Genomic DNA, 20715 nt, shown 5'->3' with positions numbered 1-20715 from the left:
TCGGCACGTATTCCACAGAGAAGCAACTGAAAGAGCTGAAAAATATCTTGCGGGGTCCAGACGGAATCCCAGTTCGATTTTACGGATAGTACTCTGCGAAATTGGTTCCTTACGTAGCTCAAGTTTATGGTGACCAGAAAAAATGCATGCACGATTCCTATATATGTGAAGGGTAACAAAATGGACCCGCATAATTACAAATATCCTCAACATCCGTTCACTGCAAAATTATTGAACACATTCCGAGTTCATCACTCTTATTCCCAACACACACAAATGGTCGGACAGATAATGTGGGCAGCAATTTACCACCATTAGCTGATGCTGCTGTGCTTATTGGAAGGTGTAATCGTTTAGTGGCTATACTCTGTCCATCATAAGAATAAATCTGATGTAAACAAACACAAATGCAATGATTGGTGTTGTTGTGCTCTTGCAATTAGGTCCCACTTATATATTAGATATCTTATTACTACGGTATGTTAAATGAAACTTTAAGATATTCTACTATATTAACAATCATCAACGTTTAATCATGCTTTAGCTACATTGTTTTTATTTCAAAAATAGCGTACAGTTGCAGTCACTGCACTGATGTGGTCAGAGTGTCGCACTGTTAATAAGCAGTATGAAAATGGGTGAAGCTGCTTCCTACTACGTAGTGAAACACATGAGTGGAACTCAGTTAAGAAGTGCTCACGAACAGGTTATTCTTAATGTTTTGCTTTGAACTTTTCCGAGGTACTGTGTTTGATACAGCAGACTGTGGATACGCATTCGACATATACTGTAATTTGCCACTGTACCATTACAATATGAACCAAACAGAACTGATCTGGAGCCAAGTTAAGGGACTTGTACGAGAAATAAGACTTAAGCAGCCACACATACTGGAACTAATGCACGCAGCTTTTTCACATGTCACTACCGAATACTGGTGGGATGTAGAACGGTTCTTCATAAACGAAGAGGAGAAAACGCGGCACCTGGGTGGCTATGTGGGCTCTGTCGATCGTCGACTCGTTATCAACGTAGCAGGTGACAATTCCAGAACTGAAATGTATTTTTTGGATTCTGGTAAGGAAGGAACTAAGAGATTAACAGACAACTGACTGTAATTAATACCTTCAGTGGCTTCAGTATTCAACAATATGGTGAAATCTCTACAGTATGCTTTTGCGCCACACTTAGCTCACTCAGAAAAATTACCCTGTTTTTAAGTTAGGAATTTTCATCACTATGTTAGGTGGGAACAAGAGCATCTTTCACTTTCTGTCTGGTCGCCTAAGAACCGTGCGGTAGTGCTGGAGTTTTGCCTGGTGGCACTGGCTGTATCTTGACATTCACTGTTGTGCAAAAAGCACACCCCCTTCAAACATTGCTCTTATTTTCTTTTGTCTTTTTTAATAGAATTTCACAGTACTGTGCAGCATCAGTTCATAAATCATCCTTCCATGCCCCTGGACATATTACACTGAGGAGTATCACTCACCTTCCAGTTCAAAGTGCTCGAGAGATCCCTATGCAGATGCGATTCTGTTGAATGTGTGCTGGTCTGTGAACTGCTTTTGTACGCTTCTCACACCCAATTTTTGAATACCGTGTGTTTCAATAACAACTTCATGCAGATGAGATCTGAATATTTCTGGAACACATTGGGTTCATCTCCCTGAACTCAATCAATTTCTTCAATCTCATTCCCCATGCCGTCAATCACAATTCAGGGATGCCACTCCTCTGTTCCCCACGAACATTCGTTCTGCCACGTTTAAACTCTTGACACCACTTGTACACATTAGTACGATTCAGCACATTGAGCCTGTAAACAGGTCTGATTTAGTTAAAAATGTAGAACACACATTTCCCTTTGCGAGAAGAAACTGGATTACACTCCTCACTTCACATCTGGTGGGATTCAAAGTACAGAAACTTATTTCTACAACGCACTATGAGAGTTTTCTGCTGATAAGAGACAAATCAGCACACATTCCACTGTCAACACCTTGCCCTCTAATGTCTTGCTGCCAACTTTGTCAAGGAGGAAAAAAGAAATTCCTTTCACTGTCAGAGGCTGAGGACTCTTCCTTTCTGGGCACACCTCATACAAAGGCAACTGTCCCTCCTGCACGTAATGACTGCTTTTGCTAAATAAATCTGTAATGACACTAAGTTACAGCCACATTGCAGTCCGGACGAAAATTGTATTTTAGCCCAACACAATACACAGCAGAGTGTCTGGAGGAGGACCACCACATTAGCTACTGCCAGTCAGAAGAAGGGGGAAGGTGTGGGGAATGTGCATACAACTGGCGACAACTGAGCCACCTACCAATGTTACAACTTCATGAACTTTAATTGGACTTACGAACAATGAACAGGTTCCTTCTAGTTTTTAAGCTGAATACAGTGACAGAGTCAGAATGTGGTGCAAATTATTTCCTGCACTTCAATTTCCGTTAGGGAGTTGGTGAACAAATATTCAAGTAAAATAACTATTGCATTACTGTGCCTTGTCAATCTTTACATATAGGCCATGATAATAAACAAAACAACCAGAATCATTTTTTTAAATAGGGGAGTGCCACTCTTTTGAAGCTTTGTAGCAAATTAAAACTGTGCGCCAGCCTGAGACTCGAACCTAAAACCTCACCTTTCTAGGGCAATGCCCTGCTTTCAACACGATTCACACACAATTCAGACTTGTGAGTCATGCCTCAATAGCTCAGAACATTGACCAAGAAGGCAAGGTACTAGGTTCCAATTCTGGCCTGGCACATGGTTTTAATCTAATAAGAAGTTTCAAACAACAACAACAACAACAACAACAACAACAACAACAACAATAATGTTTACAGGCAGTAGTTCTGGTAATCTAACTGTGGTAACAAATTTCCACTTCACAAAAAGAATATGTACTGTGAATATTAGGTTCTATGTGTAATTCCAGTTTCATGTGAAACCAACTAAATAGTTTATCTAAAAACAAAGATGCTGCAACTTACCAAACAAAAGTGTTGGTATGTTGATAGGAGACAACACACACACAAATTTCAAGCTTTTGCAACCCACAGTTGCTTCATCACGAAAGAGGGAAGGAGAGGGAAAGACGAAAGGATGTGGGTTTTAAGCGAGAGGGTTAGGAGTCAATCCAATCCTGGGAGTGGAAAGACTTACCTTAAGGGGAAAAGGGACACACACACACACACACACACACACACACACACACACACACACACACACACAGTACTGCCGATGGATGTGCGTGTGCGTGTATACCTGTCCCTTTTCCCCCTAAGGTAAGTCTTTCCGCTCCCAGGATTGGAATGACTCCTTACCCTCTCCCTTAAAACCCACATCCTTTCGTCTTTCCCTCTCCTTCTCTCTTTCCTGATGAAGCAACCGTGGGTTACGAAGCTTGAAATTTGTGTGTGTGTGTGTGTGTGAGTGTGTTTTATTGTCTCCTATCAACATACCCCCCCCCCCCCCCCCCCCCGTGAACCATGGATCTTGCCGTTGGTGGGGAGGCTTGCGTGCCTCAGTGATACAGATAGCCGTACCGTAGGTGCAACCACAACGGAGGGGTATCTGCTGAGAGGCCAGACAAACGTGTGGTTCCTGAAGAGGGGCAGCAGCCTTTTCAGTAGTTGCAAGGGCAACAGTCTGGATGATTGACTGATCTGGCCTTGTAACAATAACCAAAACGGCCTTGCTGTGCTGGTACTGCTAACGGCTGAAAGCAAGGGGAAACTACAGCCGTAATTTTTCCCGAGGGCATGCAGCTTTACTGTATGATTACATGATGATGGCGTCCTCTTGGGTAAAATATTCCGGAGGTAAAATAGTCTCCCATTCGGATCTCCGGGCGGGGACTACTCAAGAGGATGTCGTTATCAGGAGAAAGAAAACTGGCGTTCTACGGATCGGAGCGTGGAATGTCAGATCCCTTAATCGGGCAGGTAGGTTAGAAAATTTAAAAAGGGAAATGGATAGGTTGAAGTTAGATATAGTGGGAATTAGTGAAGTTCGGTGGCAGGAGGAACAAGACTTCTGGTCAGGTGACTACAGGGTTATAAACACAAAATCAAATAGGGGTAATGCAGGAGTAGGTTTAATAATGAGTAGGAAAATAGGAATGCGGGTAAGCTACTACAAACAGCATTGTGAACGCATTATTGTGGCCAAGATAGATACGAAGCCCACGCCTACTACAGTAGTACAAGTTTATATGCCAACTAGCTCTGCAGATGACGAAGAAATTGAAGAAATGTATGATGAAATAAAAGAAATTATTCAGATTGTGAAGGGAGACGAAAATTTAATAGTCATGGGTGACTGGAATTTGAGTGTAGGAAAAGGGAGAGAAGGAAACATAGTAGGTGAATATGGATTGGGGGACAGAAATGAAAGAGGAAGACGCCTGGTCGAATTTTGCACAGAGCACAACATAATCATAACTAACACTTGGTTTAAGAATCATGAAAGAAGGTTGTATACATGGAAGAACCCTGGAGATACTAAAAGGTATCAGATAGATTATATAATGGTAAGACAGAGATTTAGGAACCAGGTTTTAAATTGTAAGACATTTCCAGGGGCAGATGTGGACTCTGACCACAATCTATTGGTTATGACCTGTAGATTAAAACTGAAGAAACTGCAAAAAGGTGGGAATTTAAGGAGATGGGACCTGGATAAACTAAATGAACCAGAGGTGGTACAGAGATTCAGGGAGAGCATAAGGGAGCAATTGACAGGAATGGGGGAAATAAATACAGTAGAAGAAGAATGGGTAGCTTTGAGGGATGAAGTAGTGAAGGCAGCAGAGGATCAAGTAGGTAAAAAGACGAGGGCTAGTAGAAATCCTTGGGTAACAGAAGAAATATTGAATTTAATTGATGAAAGGAGAAAATATAAAAATGCAGTAAGTGAAACAGGCAAAAAGGAATACAAACGTCTCAAAAATGAGATCGACAGGAAGTGCAAAATGGCTAAGCAGGGATGGCTAGAGGACAAATGTAAGGATGTAGAGGCCTATCTCACTAGGGGTAAGATAGATACCGCCTACAGGAAAATTAAAGAGACCTTTGGAGATAAGAGAACGACTTGTATGAATATCAAGAGCTCAGATGGAAACCCAGTTCTAAGCAAAGAAGGGAAAGCAGAAAGGTGGAAGGAGTATATAGAGGGTCTATACAAGGGCGATGTACTTGAGGACAATATTATGGAAATGGAAGAGGATGTAGATGAAGATGAAATGGGAGATATGATACTGCGTGAAGAGTTTGACAGAGCACTGAAAGACCTGAGTCGAAACAAGGCCCCTGGAGTAGACAATATTCCATTGGAACTACTGACGGCCGTGGGAGAGCCAGTCCTGACAAAACTCTACCATCTGGTGAGCAAGATGTATGAAACAGGCGAAATACCCTCAGACTTCAAGAAGAATATAATAATTCCAATCCCAAAGAAAGCAGGTGTTGACAGATGTGAAAATTACTGAACTATCAGCTTAATAAGTCACAGCTGCAAAATACTAACACGAATTCTTTACAGACGAATGGAAAAACTAGTAGAAGCCAACCTCGGGGAAGATCAGTTTGGATTCCGTAGAAACACTGGAACACGTGAGGCAATACTGACCTTACGACTTATCTTAGAAGAAAGATTAAGGGAAGGCAAACCTACGTTTCTAGCATTTGTAGACTTAGAGAAAGCTTTTGACAATGTTGACTGGAATACTCTCTTTCAAATTCTAAAGGTGGCAGGGGTAAAATACAGGGAGCGAAAGGCTATTTACAATTTGTACAGAAACCAGATGGCAGTTATAAGAGTCGAGGGACATGAAAGGGAAGCAGTGGTTGGGAAGGGAGTAAGACAGGGTTGTAGCCTCTCCCCGATGTTGTTCAATCCGTATATTGAGCAAGCAGTAAAGGAAACAAAAGAAAAATTCGGAGTAGGTATTAAAATTCATGGAGAAGAAATAAAAACTTTTGAGGTTCGCCGATGACATTGTAATTCTGTCAGAGACAGCAAAGGACTTGCAAGAGCAGTTGAATGGAATGGACAGTGTCTTGAAAGGAGGATATAAGATGAACAACAACAAAAGCAAAACAAGGATAATGGAATGTAGTCTAATTAAGTCGGGTGATGCTGAGGGAATTAGATTAGGAAATGAGGCACTTAAAGTAGTAAAGGAGTTTTGCTATTTGGGGAGCAAAATAACTGATGCTGGTCGAAGTAGAGAGGATATAAAATGTAGGCTGGCAATGGCAAGGAAAGCGTTTCTGAAGAAGAGAAATTTGTTAACTCCAGTATTGATTTAAGTGTCAGGAAGTCATTTCTGAAAGTATTCGTATGGAGTGTAGCCGTGTATGGAAGTGAAACATGGACGATAAATAGTTTGGACAAGAAGAGAATAGAAGCTTTCGAAATGTGGTGCTACAGAAGAATGCTGAAGATTAGATGGGTAGATCACATAACTAATGAGGAAGTATTGAATAGGATTGGGGAGAAGAGAAGTTTGTGGCACAACTTGACCAGAAGAAGGGATCGGTTGGTAGGACATGTTCTGAGGCATCAAGGGATCACCAATTTAGTATTGGAGGGCAGCGTGGAGGGTAAAAATCGTAGAGGGAGACCAAGAGATGAATACACTAAGCAGATTCAGAAGGATGTGGGTTGCAGTAGGTACTGGGAGATGAAAAGGCTTGCACAGGATAGAGTAGCATGGAGGGCTGCATCAAACCAGTCTCAGGACTGAAGACCACAACAACATCAACATACCAACTCTTTCGTTTGGTAAGTTACAGCATCTTTGTTTTTAGATATATTTTTCCCACATGGAATGTTTTCCTCTATTATATTCATACAACTAAATAGTTTTGAAGATTGTGAAGTAGGGTAGCCAACAAAGAATACTTGCCACAGGTCTGAACATCTTGTAGTCATCCAGCAGGTAGTACAGCCCAAAGAATCCACCGACGACCCCGATAAAGGCCAGCGCCTGCTGCGTTGCCGTAAAACGCGGTCTTCCAGAAATGTCGTATCGGTCCTCCCCGAACATGTCAAACTCTACGTGCAGCTGAAACCACACGAAACATTCGCATCATTGGTAGTCAACAGAAACATATCCACTTATCTATTAGTACTCCCCCAAAACACACACACACACACACACACACACACACACACACACACACACACACACACACACACACACACACACAGACTTTGTAGTTTCTACTGTGACCACCAGATGGCAGAAGCAGCATCACTGGAAAAATTTGTTAGTTTTGAAACCTCTATTACTGTCAGTCACTTTTAAGGTTGTCATCTGACATTTTGAGTTTGCTCTATTTCATGCGTTTTGTGTGTTTTCGTGTCTATTTAGCATTGAAAATGTGCAGTGAAGAAGAGGCACATTTGCAGCAAATGATGTACAAGGCTCTTAACATGCCTGTAGAAGATGAAAATAAAGCATTTGATGCTGATCAGTTTACATATCATCTGAGTATATTGGCAAGTGCAGATCTTTCTCAAAATTGAGTTCTTGCATGTGTTTATCATATTATTTTCACAGATTGTGTTGTTATGATCAACTGTCCACCAGGAAATGAATCTGAAGATGTTAGTGCAGTGAATGTAATATTGGACTACGTATCTTGCTACGTATCAAGTTGCAGCACACTGTGCTCCACCATGAATGCTGAATTTTAGACGATAAATGGGTATTCAATGGACAAATATATTATACTAGAACTGACATATGATTACATTTTCAAGCATTTTGGGTGCATAGATCCTGAGAAATCAGTACCCAGAACAACCACCTCTGGCTATATTAACGGCCTTGATATGCCTGGGCATTGAGTCAAACAGAGCTCGGATGGCGTGTACAGGTACAGCTACCAACACAGCTTCAACACGATACCACAGTTCATAAAGAGTAGTGACAAGCGAATTGTTACGAGCCAGTTGCTCAGCCACCATTGACCAGACGTTTTCAATTGGTGAGAGATTTGGAGAATGTGCTGGCCAGGGCAGCAGTCAAACATTTTCTGTATTCAGAAAGAGCCGTACAGGACCTGCAACATGCGGTCGTGCATTATCCTGCTGAAATGTAGGGTTTCGCAGGGATCAAATGAAGGGTAGAGCCACGGGTCCTAACACATCTGAAATGTAATGTCCACTGTTCAAAGCACAGTCAATGCGAACAAGAGGTGACCGAGACGTGTAACCAATGGCACCCGATACCATCACGCCGGATGATACGCCAGTACGTGCGTTCACCGCGATGTCGCCAAACACGGATGCGACCTTCATGATGCTGTAAACAGAATCTGGATTCATCCGAAAAAACTATGTTTTGCCATTCGTGCACCCAAGTTCGTCATTGAATACACCATCACAGACGCTCCTGTCTGTGATGCAGCGTCAAGGGTAGCCGCAGCCGTGGTCTCGGAGCTGATAGTCCGTGCTGCTACAAACTTCGTCAAACTGTTCGAGCAGATGGTTGTTGTCTTGCAAACGTCTATCTGTTGACTCAGGGATTGAGACGTGGCTGCACGATTCGTTACAGCCATGCGGATAAGATGCCTGTCATCTCGACTGCTAGTGATACGAGGCTGTCGGGACGCTGAACGGCGTTCCGTATTACCCTTCTGAACCCACCGATTCCATATTCTGCTGACAATCATTGGATCTCGACCAATGTGAGCAGAAATGTCGTGATACAATAAACGGCAATTGCGACAGGCTACAATCCGACCTTTATCAAAGTCGGAAATGCGATGGTACGCATTTCTCCTCCTTACACGAGGCATCACAACAACGTTTCGCCAGGCAATGCCGGTCAACTGCTGTTTGTGTATGAGAAATCGGTCGGAAACTTTCCTCATGACAGCATGTTGTAGGTGTCGCCACCGGCGCCAACCTTGTGTGAATGCTCTAAAAAGCTGATCATTTGCATATCACAGCATCTTCTTCCTGTCGGTTAAATTTCCCGTCTGTAGCACGCCATCTTCATGGTGTACCAATTTTAATGGCCAGTAGCGTACTACAAAAAAAATTTGAACAGGTAGACCACATGTTTGCTTATGCATCTGAATATTAGAAGTCCTTTTCAGTATTTTGTTCAGCAATAAATGCAACTAAATTGCAGTTACATTTCTGTATTCAGCTTCAACACTAACAATACCACAATAAGCACATTTAATGCAGACAGTCGAATAAACTAAAAATGTTTTGAATCCAACTACAAATTTCTACACAATTTATAGCTTACTTATTTTAGCTAGCCCACCAGTACTGGCGACTATTGGTACACCGCTGTAAGTGTTAATAACTGGCTGTCACAAAATATTTTTTACTTCCTTTTTTGTTGTGTATTAACTTAATCCTATCATGAGCTGAACAGTGAATCCATATCTGATGTTAGCTTGTCTCTCCATTATATACAGTTCTGTCAAAATGTAAATCATAAACTGCAAAATTAAAAAAAAATACATGTTTAATTGGAATAATAATTACTTTTCCAGTACAAACATAAGTTTTACAGAAGTATAAATATGAAAGACATCTTTATTACATAGGAATTGTGTGTCAGCTGGTATATATTTCCTTTCTTGTTTCTCTTTGAACCATCTAATGCAGTCTCTTCTCCAACCAATTGATCTGTGTGTGTCCATCTCAAGTAGGAAATTGTAGCCTCCCACCATACTAATATCTAATGGTCACGATGCTGTCTTTCTGTCACATCGACTAGATGAAAGTGCTCACTGTGTGTAAGTCTACATCTACGTCTACATCTACATACATACTTTACAAGCCAGCGTACAATGCGTGGCGGAGGGTATCTTGTACCACTTCCTTTGCTGTTCCACATGCAAACAGAGCTACGGTAAAACCACTATCTATATGCTTCCATATTAACCCTAATTTCTCTTACCTTATTTTTGTGGCCCTCACCCAAAATGTATGTCGGTGGTAGTAAGATCATCCCGCAGTCAGCTTCAAATGTCATTTCTCTAAATTTCCTCAACAGCATTCCTTGAAAGGAATGTCGCCTTGCCTGTGGTGATACTCATTTGCATTCCACAACCATCTCTGTGACAATTGTGTGCTGCTCAAACCTACTAATAACAAATCTAGCAATCTGCCTCTTCACGGCTTCGATGTCTTCCTTTAATTAGACCAGGTGCGGATCCCAACAATTCAAATGAGGATCACCACAGGGAAGGCGACATTCCTTTCAAGGAATGCTGTTGAGGAAATTTATAGAAATCACATTTGAAGCTGACTACGGGATGATCTTACTACCACATTCATAACGGGTGGCAGGGACAAAGATTCCAGTGAAATTTTTTTAAGTACTTTATCTGTAAACTACCTTGAGCAGTTAAACAGAGAACCGACTCGTGGCGATAACATATTAGACCTTCTGGTGACAAACAGACCCGAACTATTTGAAACAGTTAATGCAGAACAGGGAATCAGCGATCATAAATCGGTTACTGCATCGATGATTTCAGCCGTAAATAGAAATATTAAAAAAGGTAGGAAGATTTTTCTGTTTAGCGAAAGTGACAAAAAGCAGATTTCAGAGTACCTGACGGCTCAACACAAAAGTTTTGTCTCGAGTACAGATAGTGTTGAGGATCAGTGGGCAAAGTTCAAAACCATCGTACAATATGCGTTAGATGAGTATGTGCCAAGGAAGATTGTAAGAGATGGAAAAGAGCCACCGTGGTACAAAAACCGAGTTAGAAAACTGCTGCGGAAGCAAAGGGAACTTCACAGCAAACATAAACATAGCCAACACCTTGCAGACAAACAAAAACTACGAAAAGGGAAATGTAATGTGAGGAGGGCCATGCGAGAGGCGTCCAATGAATTCGAAAGTAAAGTTCTATGTACTGACTTGGCAGAAAATCCTAAGAAATTTTGGTCTTATGTCAAAGCGGTAGGTGGATCAAAACAAAATGTCCAGACACTGTGACCAAAATGGTAATGAAACAGAGGATGACAGACTAAAGGCCGAAATACTAAATGTCTTTTTCCAAAGCTGTTTCACAGAGGAAGACTGCACTGTAGTTCCTTCTCTAGATTGTCGCACAGATGACAAAATGGTAGATATCGAAATAGACGACAGAGGGATAGAGAAACAATTAAATTGCACAAAAGAGGAAAGGTCGCTGGGATACCAGTTTGATTTTACACAGAGTACGTGAAGGAACTTGCCCCCCTTCTTGCAGCGGTGTACCGTAGGTCTCTAGAAGAGCGTAGCGTTCCAAAGGATTGGAAAAGGGCACAGGTCATCCCCGTTTTCCAGAAGGGACGTAGAACAGACGTGCAGAACAATAGACCTATATCTCTAACATCTATCAGTTGTAGAATTTTGGAACACACATAATGTTTTGGAACCTGTATTATGTTCGAGTATAATGACTTTTCTGGAGACTAGAAATCTACTCTGTAGGAATCAGTATGGGTTTCGAAAAAGACGATTGTGTGAAACCCAGCTCGTGCTATTCGCCCATGAGACTCAGAGGGCCATAGACACGGGTTTCCAGGTAGATGCCGTGTTTGACTTCCGCAAGGCGTTTGAAACAGTTCCCCACCGTCGTTTAATGAACGAAGTAAGAGCATATGGACTATCAGACCAATTGTGTGATTGGATTGAAGAGTTCCTAGATAACAGAACACAGCATGTCATTCTCAATGGAGAGAAGTCTTCCGAAGTAAGAGTGATTTCAGGTGTGCCGCAGGGGAGTGTCGTAGGACCGTTGCTTTTCACAGTATACATAAATGACCTTGTGGATGACATCGGAAGTTCACTGAGGCTTTTTGCAGATGATGCTGTGGTATATCGAGAGGTTGTAACAATGGAAAATTGTACTGAAATGCAGGAGGATCTGCAGCGAATTGACGTGCGGTGCAGGGAATGGCAATTGAATCTCCATGTAGACAAGTGTAATGTGCTGCGAATGCACAGAAAGATAGATCCCTTATCATTTAGCTACAATATAGCAGGTCAGCAACTGGAAACAGTTAATTCCATAAATTATCTGGAAGCACGCATTAGGAGTGATTTAAAATGGAATGATCATACAAAGTTGATCGTCGGTGAAGCAGATGCCAGACAGATTCATTGGAAGAATCCTAAGGAAATGCAATCTGAAAACAAAGGAAGTAGGTTACAGTACGCTTGTTCGCCCACTGCTCGAATACTGCTCAGCAGTGTGGGATCTGTACCAGATAGGGTTGAAGGAAGAGATAGAGAAGATGCAACGGAGAGCAGCGCGCTTCGTTACAGGATCATTTAGTAATTGCGAAAGTGTTATGGAGATGATAGATAAACTCCAGTGGAAGACTCTTAAGGAGAGACGCTCAGTAGCTCGGTACGGGCTTTTGTTGAAGTTTCGAGAACATACCTTCACCGAGGAGTCGAGCAGTATATTGCTCCCTCCTACGTATATCTTGCGGAGAGACCGTGAGGATAAAATCAGAGAGATTAGAGCCCACACAGAAGCATATCGACAATCCTTCTTTCCATGAACAATATGAGACTGGAATAGAAGGGAGAACCGATAGAGGTACTCAAGGTACCCTCCACTACACACCGTTAGGTGGCTTGCGGAGTATGGATGTAGATGTAGAAGCAGTACTCAAGAATAGGTCGCACTATGGTCCTATATCTCCTTTACAGATGAACCAAACTTTCCAAAAATTCTCCCAACAAACCAAAGTCGACCATTCGTTTTCCCTAGCACAATCCTCACATGCTCATTACACTTCGTATCACTTTGCAGCGTTACACTCAGATATTTAAATAACGTGACTGACAAGCAGGTGCTACCAATGCTGTATCTGAACATTAGAGGTTTGTTTTTTCTACTCATCTGGATTAACTTACATTTTTCTACATTTAGAGCCACCTGTCATTCATCACACCAACCGGAAATTTTGTCTAAGTCATCTTGCATCAGCCTACAGTCACTAAACGACAACAATTTCCCATACACCATAGCATCATCAGGAAACAACCACAGATATCTGCCAGATCACTCACGTATATAGATAGCATATAATAGTGGTCCTATGACACTTTCCTCGGGGCACTGCTGATGATAACCTCATCTGAAACACTCACCATCAAGGAAAACACAATGGGTTCCATTATTTCAGAAGCCTTTGAGCCACTCTCATATCTGGGAGACATTACTCAAACTATCAGTGAAAGAATTGAGATGACTGTTCAGAGAGTGAATCTCTGGACTGAAACAGCCTGAATCATTGAACTTTCCCATCAAGTTGGCTACACCATTCTCCTAATTTACATTCACACAGCCAGAGCTGGCAGACCCATCTTCTAAAGCTTAGTGAACTACAGTTCCTGAAGTGATTTAGGGAATTCATAGAAAACCCAAGTCAGGACAGTCGGATGTGAGTTTGAACAGCAGTCCTCCAGAATGCGAGTCCAGTGTGCCACCTCGCTCGGTCAGAACAATGTAATTTGACATAATCAGAAAAAGAAATGCAACATACGTGACGCAAAGGTTATTAATTTAATTTTCGCAAGTGAAACCGTTGCATTTCAACCTTAACCTGTGCTGCAGACCAGTCCATCATCACAAACATATATTTTATGCTATGCCAACCCACAACACCACTGCAATATTCCGGCCTAACCTAGACACCGGGCTGAGCTACAGTTCAGTCTGTCACCATGACCAGCTTTTTTTAGTTTTCACATTTGTCGGTTTCACCAACTCACAACCAAACTGTCACATTCTCACCTAACTGCAACCTCCAAATTTGGGACAAACTTGTAAAAACAGTCAAATATTTGTGAATATCCAGTTTACAAATTAAACTGCTGCTTGTCCCATTCATTGTAATTTAAGCTGTGCTAATTCACGACATATTTGGATGAAACAGTAAAATGTATGTGACAACAGCAAAGAGGACAACAGCTTCAGTATGACCTCTAGGAATTCATTGCGTTTTTTCTCACCTCTCATCGGCTATGTGAAACTATCATTTCACTGGCTACGTGATACCGACAATATTGTCAACTTGTGACAGTAGATGAACAGTGCTGCGACTGCTGCTGACCCTGGTCCAGACTTTAGCTGAAAGATTTCACATAGTAAAATTGCTTTTTCACTTATTACTACACAGGTACCGTTCATTTAAAAAAAAACATGTTTGTGCACCAAGTGTTACTTTTTTTAACATGCTTCTTTACTACACGAGCCCCAATTTTTATGCTAAGTTTGTCACTAGTTCCGTTTCTGCTTCTTCTCAATGCTTTGCTCCATATTCTGTGCTCTAAACTGACTGCACATCCCATGCAGAAAGCTCCTGCAATATATCCTCACATTCTTTACCCCGTATACTCACAGGCTCATTGTAGTTCCTCTTGTGCTCCGGGAAATCCCAGGGGTAGTACGGGTCGCGGCTCTCGCCCGAGACCTCCGGCAGCTTAGGGTAGTCCCCGTAGCCCATGCCGTCATCTGGGTAGGGCTCGTACTGGTCCGGTCTCAGCCCATACTTCTTGGCTGCCTCTTCACGCTCCTTCTGTGTCTGAGGGTACGGCCCAGGCTTCCAGTCCTTGTTCCAATCTGTGAAGATAAACCTCAAACTCATTCTCATCTTCACACAGGGTGACTACAGCATGTGTATCAGAAGGGGACACACACACACACACACACACACACACACACACACACACACACACACACACACACACAGAGAGAGAGAGAGAGAGAGAGAGAGAGAGAGAGAGAGAGAGAGAGAGAGAGAGAGAGAGAGAGAGAGAGAGAGAGAGAGATAACTTTGGGTGTACACCAAAGAGTTATAGTTCTTACATCTTTTCTGCTGTGAGCTCTTTGCTATTACCAACAGTTTACAGAATGCAGTCAGCAATTGAAAACACACAAACACACCGCTGTATTATTGTCTATGGATAGAACAAGCAGTAAACATGAAGAGAAATGTGCCTCACGGGTTTACTGCACTTTGTAGGTCATTCATAACAGCAAACAACTTACAGAAATGAAAATGTGTTTCACAGCAGTGAAGGTGGATTAGTGCCCGTACCTCTGAAGTTATGCATTTTACAGCTCTGGTTCGATGGACATTTTTATTCTGTTTTCGTCTATACTACCACAGTTCAAAATATGGAATACTTTTTTTCAACAACCTGTGTAAAATAACTAAGGAAGATCTAGGATGGAATGTAACAATATTATGAAAAGGTTAGTCAGTACCATATAGCGGAGATGATGGGTCGCATGTAGGCGCAACAAAAAGACTGCCAGAAAGCGTGCTTTCGGCCAATGAGGCTGCCGAGGTCTCAGCAGCCGGAGACTGTGGTAATGTGTGTGTGAGTTGCATTTATATGAGTGTGTGTACGTTGTCTATTTCTGACGATGGCCTTGTTGGCCAAAAGCTCACTTTCTGACAGTCTTTTCATTGTGCCTATCTGCGACCCAGCACCTCCGCCATATAGTTAGCAGCAACTATCCTTTTCATAATACTATTGTGCAAAGTAACTAGTTCCACGAGGCTTGTAGCATATGATGCTGCTGTCCACAGAGAAGTCTTAACGCTAGAAAAATTTGCAGTGGATTGACACTTGGCACAGGTATTGGCAGATGAACCTAGACATAAATAAAAGTAACACATTCTACATAAATGGGGAGAAAGACCCATTATTGTACAATTATACGATTTCAGGACTCTCTCTTAAAGCTGTCACTGTTCTGGCGTAAAGTGAAGCGCTGGCATGCCAGTAGGAACATTAGAGCAGAGAGGGTTGTGAAGAAGACGTTAGCCAATTGCACACGGACCGACCCACCTCTGGACGACACCGCGACGGCAGCATCATCTGTGCTAAGAGAACACGAGCGCTGCACCCGAGTGGCCACAGGAGTTCTACGAGTTCCAGAACGGCACGCGGACTAGTCATTCTTGCTTCTACTATGTAGCATTGTCTATACTGAAGAGATTTATGTTAACAGAATATTCCGTCAGTTATTGGTAGAACAACATTATAATAAATGAGAAACACCAGTTTGCTTTTGTTCTACAGTATTAATTTTTATTGTGTTAACTGGTTTTTGGCTTACAAGGCCATCTTCAGACATTTTCTGAGTATTGTCACCAAAGAAATTACAATGTTTGCAAACAACATTGGAAGAGAAGTAACACATATAGATGGAAGCAGAAACATACAGTAAGTAACATCCTTAACAGTGTGGTGGTAATGCACTGAATAAGTAAAATATTGAACAGTAAATAAATAAAAATGGAGTAGACAGGAAGAATTTTTAACACAAAATAGGAACAGCACACCTATATAAGTTTCTATTAATAAACAAAACTGTTAATAAAATCAGCACTTGACAAGGCTACATCAGGAGGTATAAAACATGGAGAGTGATACACAAACCAATTAAAAGAAGAAAAATTATCGATGTAACTACAGAATACATAAGGAACTTAAGCAATATCAATAAGATAAACAGAAACAAATAAATGCAGGAAAATGGAAGAGTTTGAGGGAATATACAGTAAACGTCGTAGAGAGAGAGAGAGAGAGAGAGAGAGAGAGAGAGAGAGAGACATGGTGACAGAGGAGGGAAAATCCCCACCAAAGTACAAGTGAATGAGGGAGGATCGAAAAGTAATGCACAATTTTCTTCTTTCCTAGTGTTGCAGCTGGAATGTTGAAATTTCATGGCAATATAGTTTGAAGTTTGTGCTGCAGAGGGTATTTTGTTCTCACTTGTAGCCCTAACGAGAGAAGCCTGAACTAGGAAAAAAAATGTGGTGTGCGTGTTTCAATCACCGACTTGTGAAGAGCACCGACTTGTTTGATATTTGTGGACCAAAGTGCATAAACCAAGTGAAATTTACAGGGATATGTACGGTGTGTATGCAGACGATAGTACGGGCTGTAGCTGTGTGTCTGGGTGGCGCGCGTTCTTCTGAAAGGGCCATATGAAAGTTAGTGAGTCACCACACTCCAGGCAGCTAGTAAAAGCTGCAATCCCACAGAACGTCGGAGCCATCGAGGCAGCAATTTTGAATGACCAGCACGTGCAACTGCGAGCTTATCACAGCAGTTCCACATTTCCCATGGTGCTGTGTGCAATATTGTTCACAACATTAATGCTGTTGGTGTCGAACTTCTTCGTGACAATGCTCGCTCCATGTTGCTGCTCCTGTTTGCGAGATAATTGCCAAATCTGGGTGGGAGGTGCTCCAGCATCCAGCGTATACACTGGACCTTGCACCGTTTGATTTTCATCTGTTTGGTCCCGTGAAGAAATTCCTGGCCGGCCAGCACTATGCGACAGATGTGGAAGTGAAATGAGCTGTTTGCAGATGGCTATACTCCAACCATACAGACTTCTACGAACAAGGCATAATGAAACTGGTACCACAAAATGTGTCTAGTGTGTTGGTGACCACGTGGAAAAGTAGGTACAATGGTGCATGTTCATTAGCGACTTTTTTTGTTTCGCTCCTATTAAACTTTTTGGCAATAAAATCATTGAGAGGTACTTTCCAATCTCCCCTCATACATTAAACATTTATTTTTACTAATTTATTACTTGCTATCTACTAAGACAAATGTAATGAGGAGTAGCAAAAATGAAATTAGTTAAAGAGTGAACATCAAAGCTGGGTGCAACAAACAGAGGGGGAAGCATGGTGGTCATAAACAGCAGATTAGCACAGGTAAAGAGGGGATTCCTTGCCAAAACAAGTCTACTAGTGTCAAACATGGGCCCTAATTTGGAGAAGACATTTCTGCATCTACATTGCTACTCTACAAATCACAGTTGGTAGAGGGTTCATCGAACCACCTTCACACTAATCCTCTATTATTCCACTCTCAAACAACATGTGGAAAAAAGAAACACCTTTTTTGGCATACATATGCAGGATAACCTGAAATGGGACACACACCTGATTAATGTAAATAAAAAGTTAAATACAGTTACATATGCTGTATGAACCCTTTCACAAAATACAATACGTGCATCAGCAGTCACAATATACCTGTGCAGTATACATTCACTAACAACATGGAATTATCTTTTTGGGATAACTCCATATGTAGCAGAAAAACATTTAAACTACAAAAAATGGTTTCAGAATAACACATGCTAAATACAGAGACTTTTGTAAACCAATATTTAAAAGTCTCAGTATACTGTCCCTTCCTTGATTATGTATCACCGAAGTACTAATCTTCATAAAAAGCAAGCATATTAAAAGAAGACAATCTCGTCAAGCATAAATGTGATTTCCATTCTCACGATACTTGGCAGAAGCATTATCTGCATGTCAATACAGTAAGTACAGACATTAGTTGGGAAGGAGTCTATCATACTGACATTATGTTGTATAACCACATGCCATCCCTCCTGAAGCAGATACAAAAATTTACCCAAGTTTAAGGTGAAACTAAAAGAGTACTTACTTGACCACTGCTTCTATTCTGTAACTGATCACATTCTTAACCATGTTATTTTTCAATCATCTTAGTGTTTTTATAATTACTTTACCAATATTCAACATGTACTGAATGTTTTTTAAATTACAGTATGTATAAGCCTGTGTGTACTATATTCCAATTTAAAAGCTGAATGAAGAAATACAAATACAAAACTGAATTCCACAAAAAATTTTCAAAAACTGCACTAATGGCTCGAAAACCAAAAACAAATCGGTAACCGATAATTACTGTACTGAGATTAAAAATAACTCTTTGACAAACCAACGAAAACCTCTGAAACCAAGTACGACACAGCGAAAAGACACATTATGACCATCTGCAAACAAATCAGAAACAAAAAAGCTAACACTAGAATGTGCCACCTCTTTCTCTACCACATCCTCTACAAACACGATTCATTTCAAAGATGTGGCACCTCAATGGTTTCACACAACACAACATAGTTACAACACGGATCAAAGACAATGGAGGGTAGCATAACTGTCAGTTGTCCCGCATAGCATCATCTTATTCATGTTACAGATCAGAAAGCATAAAACTCTTCAGCTTAGAAGGTATGCAATATCTTTAGAAACTTAAATTACACCAAAATTAAACATCCTGACTTGCCCCAGTGATTACACATGTATAAGATGAATCTTGGCTTACACTATACTTCATTTAGATATATTGTTTTAAGTGTGGTCAAGATAAAAGGTCTCAAAATCAACTTGTCTGAATAAGGCTATTGTAACATAGTCTATAATGTTTAAAGTTTTAAAAAGTGAATGAACTTCTAGTCTGTTTACATGATGTAGGAAGTCAAACAGAAAATTTATCTATTGCACCTGAGTGTACAGGAATCTATATGCTAAACAAGAATAAGTTAGCAACCCATTTGTCACAGGAAAATGTAGAGAAAGGAAGAGTTATTGCATATCTTCAAACTAGCAACCAATTTATTCTATTTAAAGCTGTAGTTTCTGTACAGATCAATTCCTTCTACACAATATGTTGTAATTACTGCAGTAAATAGACCTTCAATGGGGAAATTTACGTATATTTACAGAAAAAAATTCTGTCACTATTACATAACATGGCAGATACATTAAAGCAAAAAGTAATTTGTAGATTTTAATATTATTTTTCTGAAAGGTCACAAACAATTTGGAAATATTCCGTTTCTTCGCAAGCAGACTATTACTAATATCGAATAAAACATAGTAGGCACAGTTCTGAGCTCCAGACCACATTGAGAAATAAGAAGGAAGGAAAGAAAGTGAAACAGGACATTCCAAAAACCTAGTTGTCTGTTTGATTAACTGTCAAAAAGATGATTTATTTTTCTTGGTTTCACTGGTTAATGCCTTAGAGCATCATTCTCTGGGGTTAACTTTTGGGTTAATTGTAGTCTTCAACAATATTTTGTTGACTCATGCTCACATTGTCATCTTTAAACTTTGTCTAGCTCTCAGGCTATGCTACAAAGCAGTAGGTCACCAGAATTAAGCTTGTGTGTTCACATTCACTGACTTTGTGAACTCAACAAAACAGTCACATTTCAGCCTGGTGCAGAACTTGAGCTATGATCAGGATCACTCACTCACTGCAAACTGGGTTCAGAACAAATAACAGATTCGAAACAAATGTTGTAGTCATCTATTTTGCTTCTGCACGTGCACCCCTCACATCAGGTGCCTGAATGTCAGCAAACTGAAGATCACTTTCACTGAAGGACGAAGTGTTTGGTGCACAGAAATGTGTAATATTTAGGGTATGTGTTGTCCCCTACAGAACCTCTCTGAAATATTGGGCACACTGACATTAGTACATGTACTCCCTAACTAAGATTTTGATCACTGATTAACTTTAATCTGAAAACAGTAACATCCATAAATATAAGAAGGGGAAATGAATTATAATTATTATCCATCACTTATCTTTGACAATTTGTAATTGTATCACATTCAAATGTTTTAGATATTTCATATAGAAAACAGTGTAAATCTCACAAAATAATGGTAGCCTAAAATTTATGTAAAAACTGTAGTACATGATCAGCAAATTGCCATGTTTTCTACCAAGAATGCACATTACAGTTTTGAACATCATACCAATAACCACTGAACATGAGAATAATTAAGTGACTAATATATCAATAGGTGTGAAGAATTTTAATCAAAGTTTCTGATTAGCAGTAT

At 40.7% G+C, this 20715-nt stretch overlaps 1 protein-coding gene across 1 annotated transcript in view; it reads right to left on the bottom strand.

Moving 5' to 3' along the window:
- LOC124720111 (NADH dehydrogenase [ubiquinone] 1 beta subcomplex subunit 8, mitochondrial) overlaps positions 1–20715 on the bottom strand; it is a 30035-nt gene that overhangs the window by 8883 nt on the left and 437 nt on the right. The window contains exons 2-3 of the mRNA XM_047245406.1: positions 14404–14624; positions 6923–7081 (exon numbers count right to left, since the gene is read on the bottom strand). Coding sequence (XP_047101362.1) covers positions 6923–7081; positions 14404–14624 — 380 coding nt within the window. The remainder of the gene's footprint in view (positions 1–6922; positions 7082–14403; positions 14625–20715) is intronic.

The sequence above is a fragment of the Schistocerca piceifrons genome, chromosome 11 (assembly GCF_021461385.2).
Source record: "Schistocerca piceifrons isolate TAMUIC-IGC-003096 chromosome 11, iqSchPice1.1, whole genome shotgun sequence".
Classification (NCBI taxonomy): Eukaryota; Metazoa; Arthropoda; class Insecta; order Orthoptera; family Acrididae; genus Schistocerca; species Schistocerca piceifrons.
This window is presented reverse-complemented; position numbering and strand designations above follow the sequence as displayed.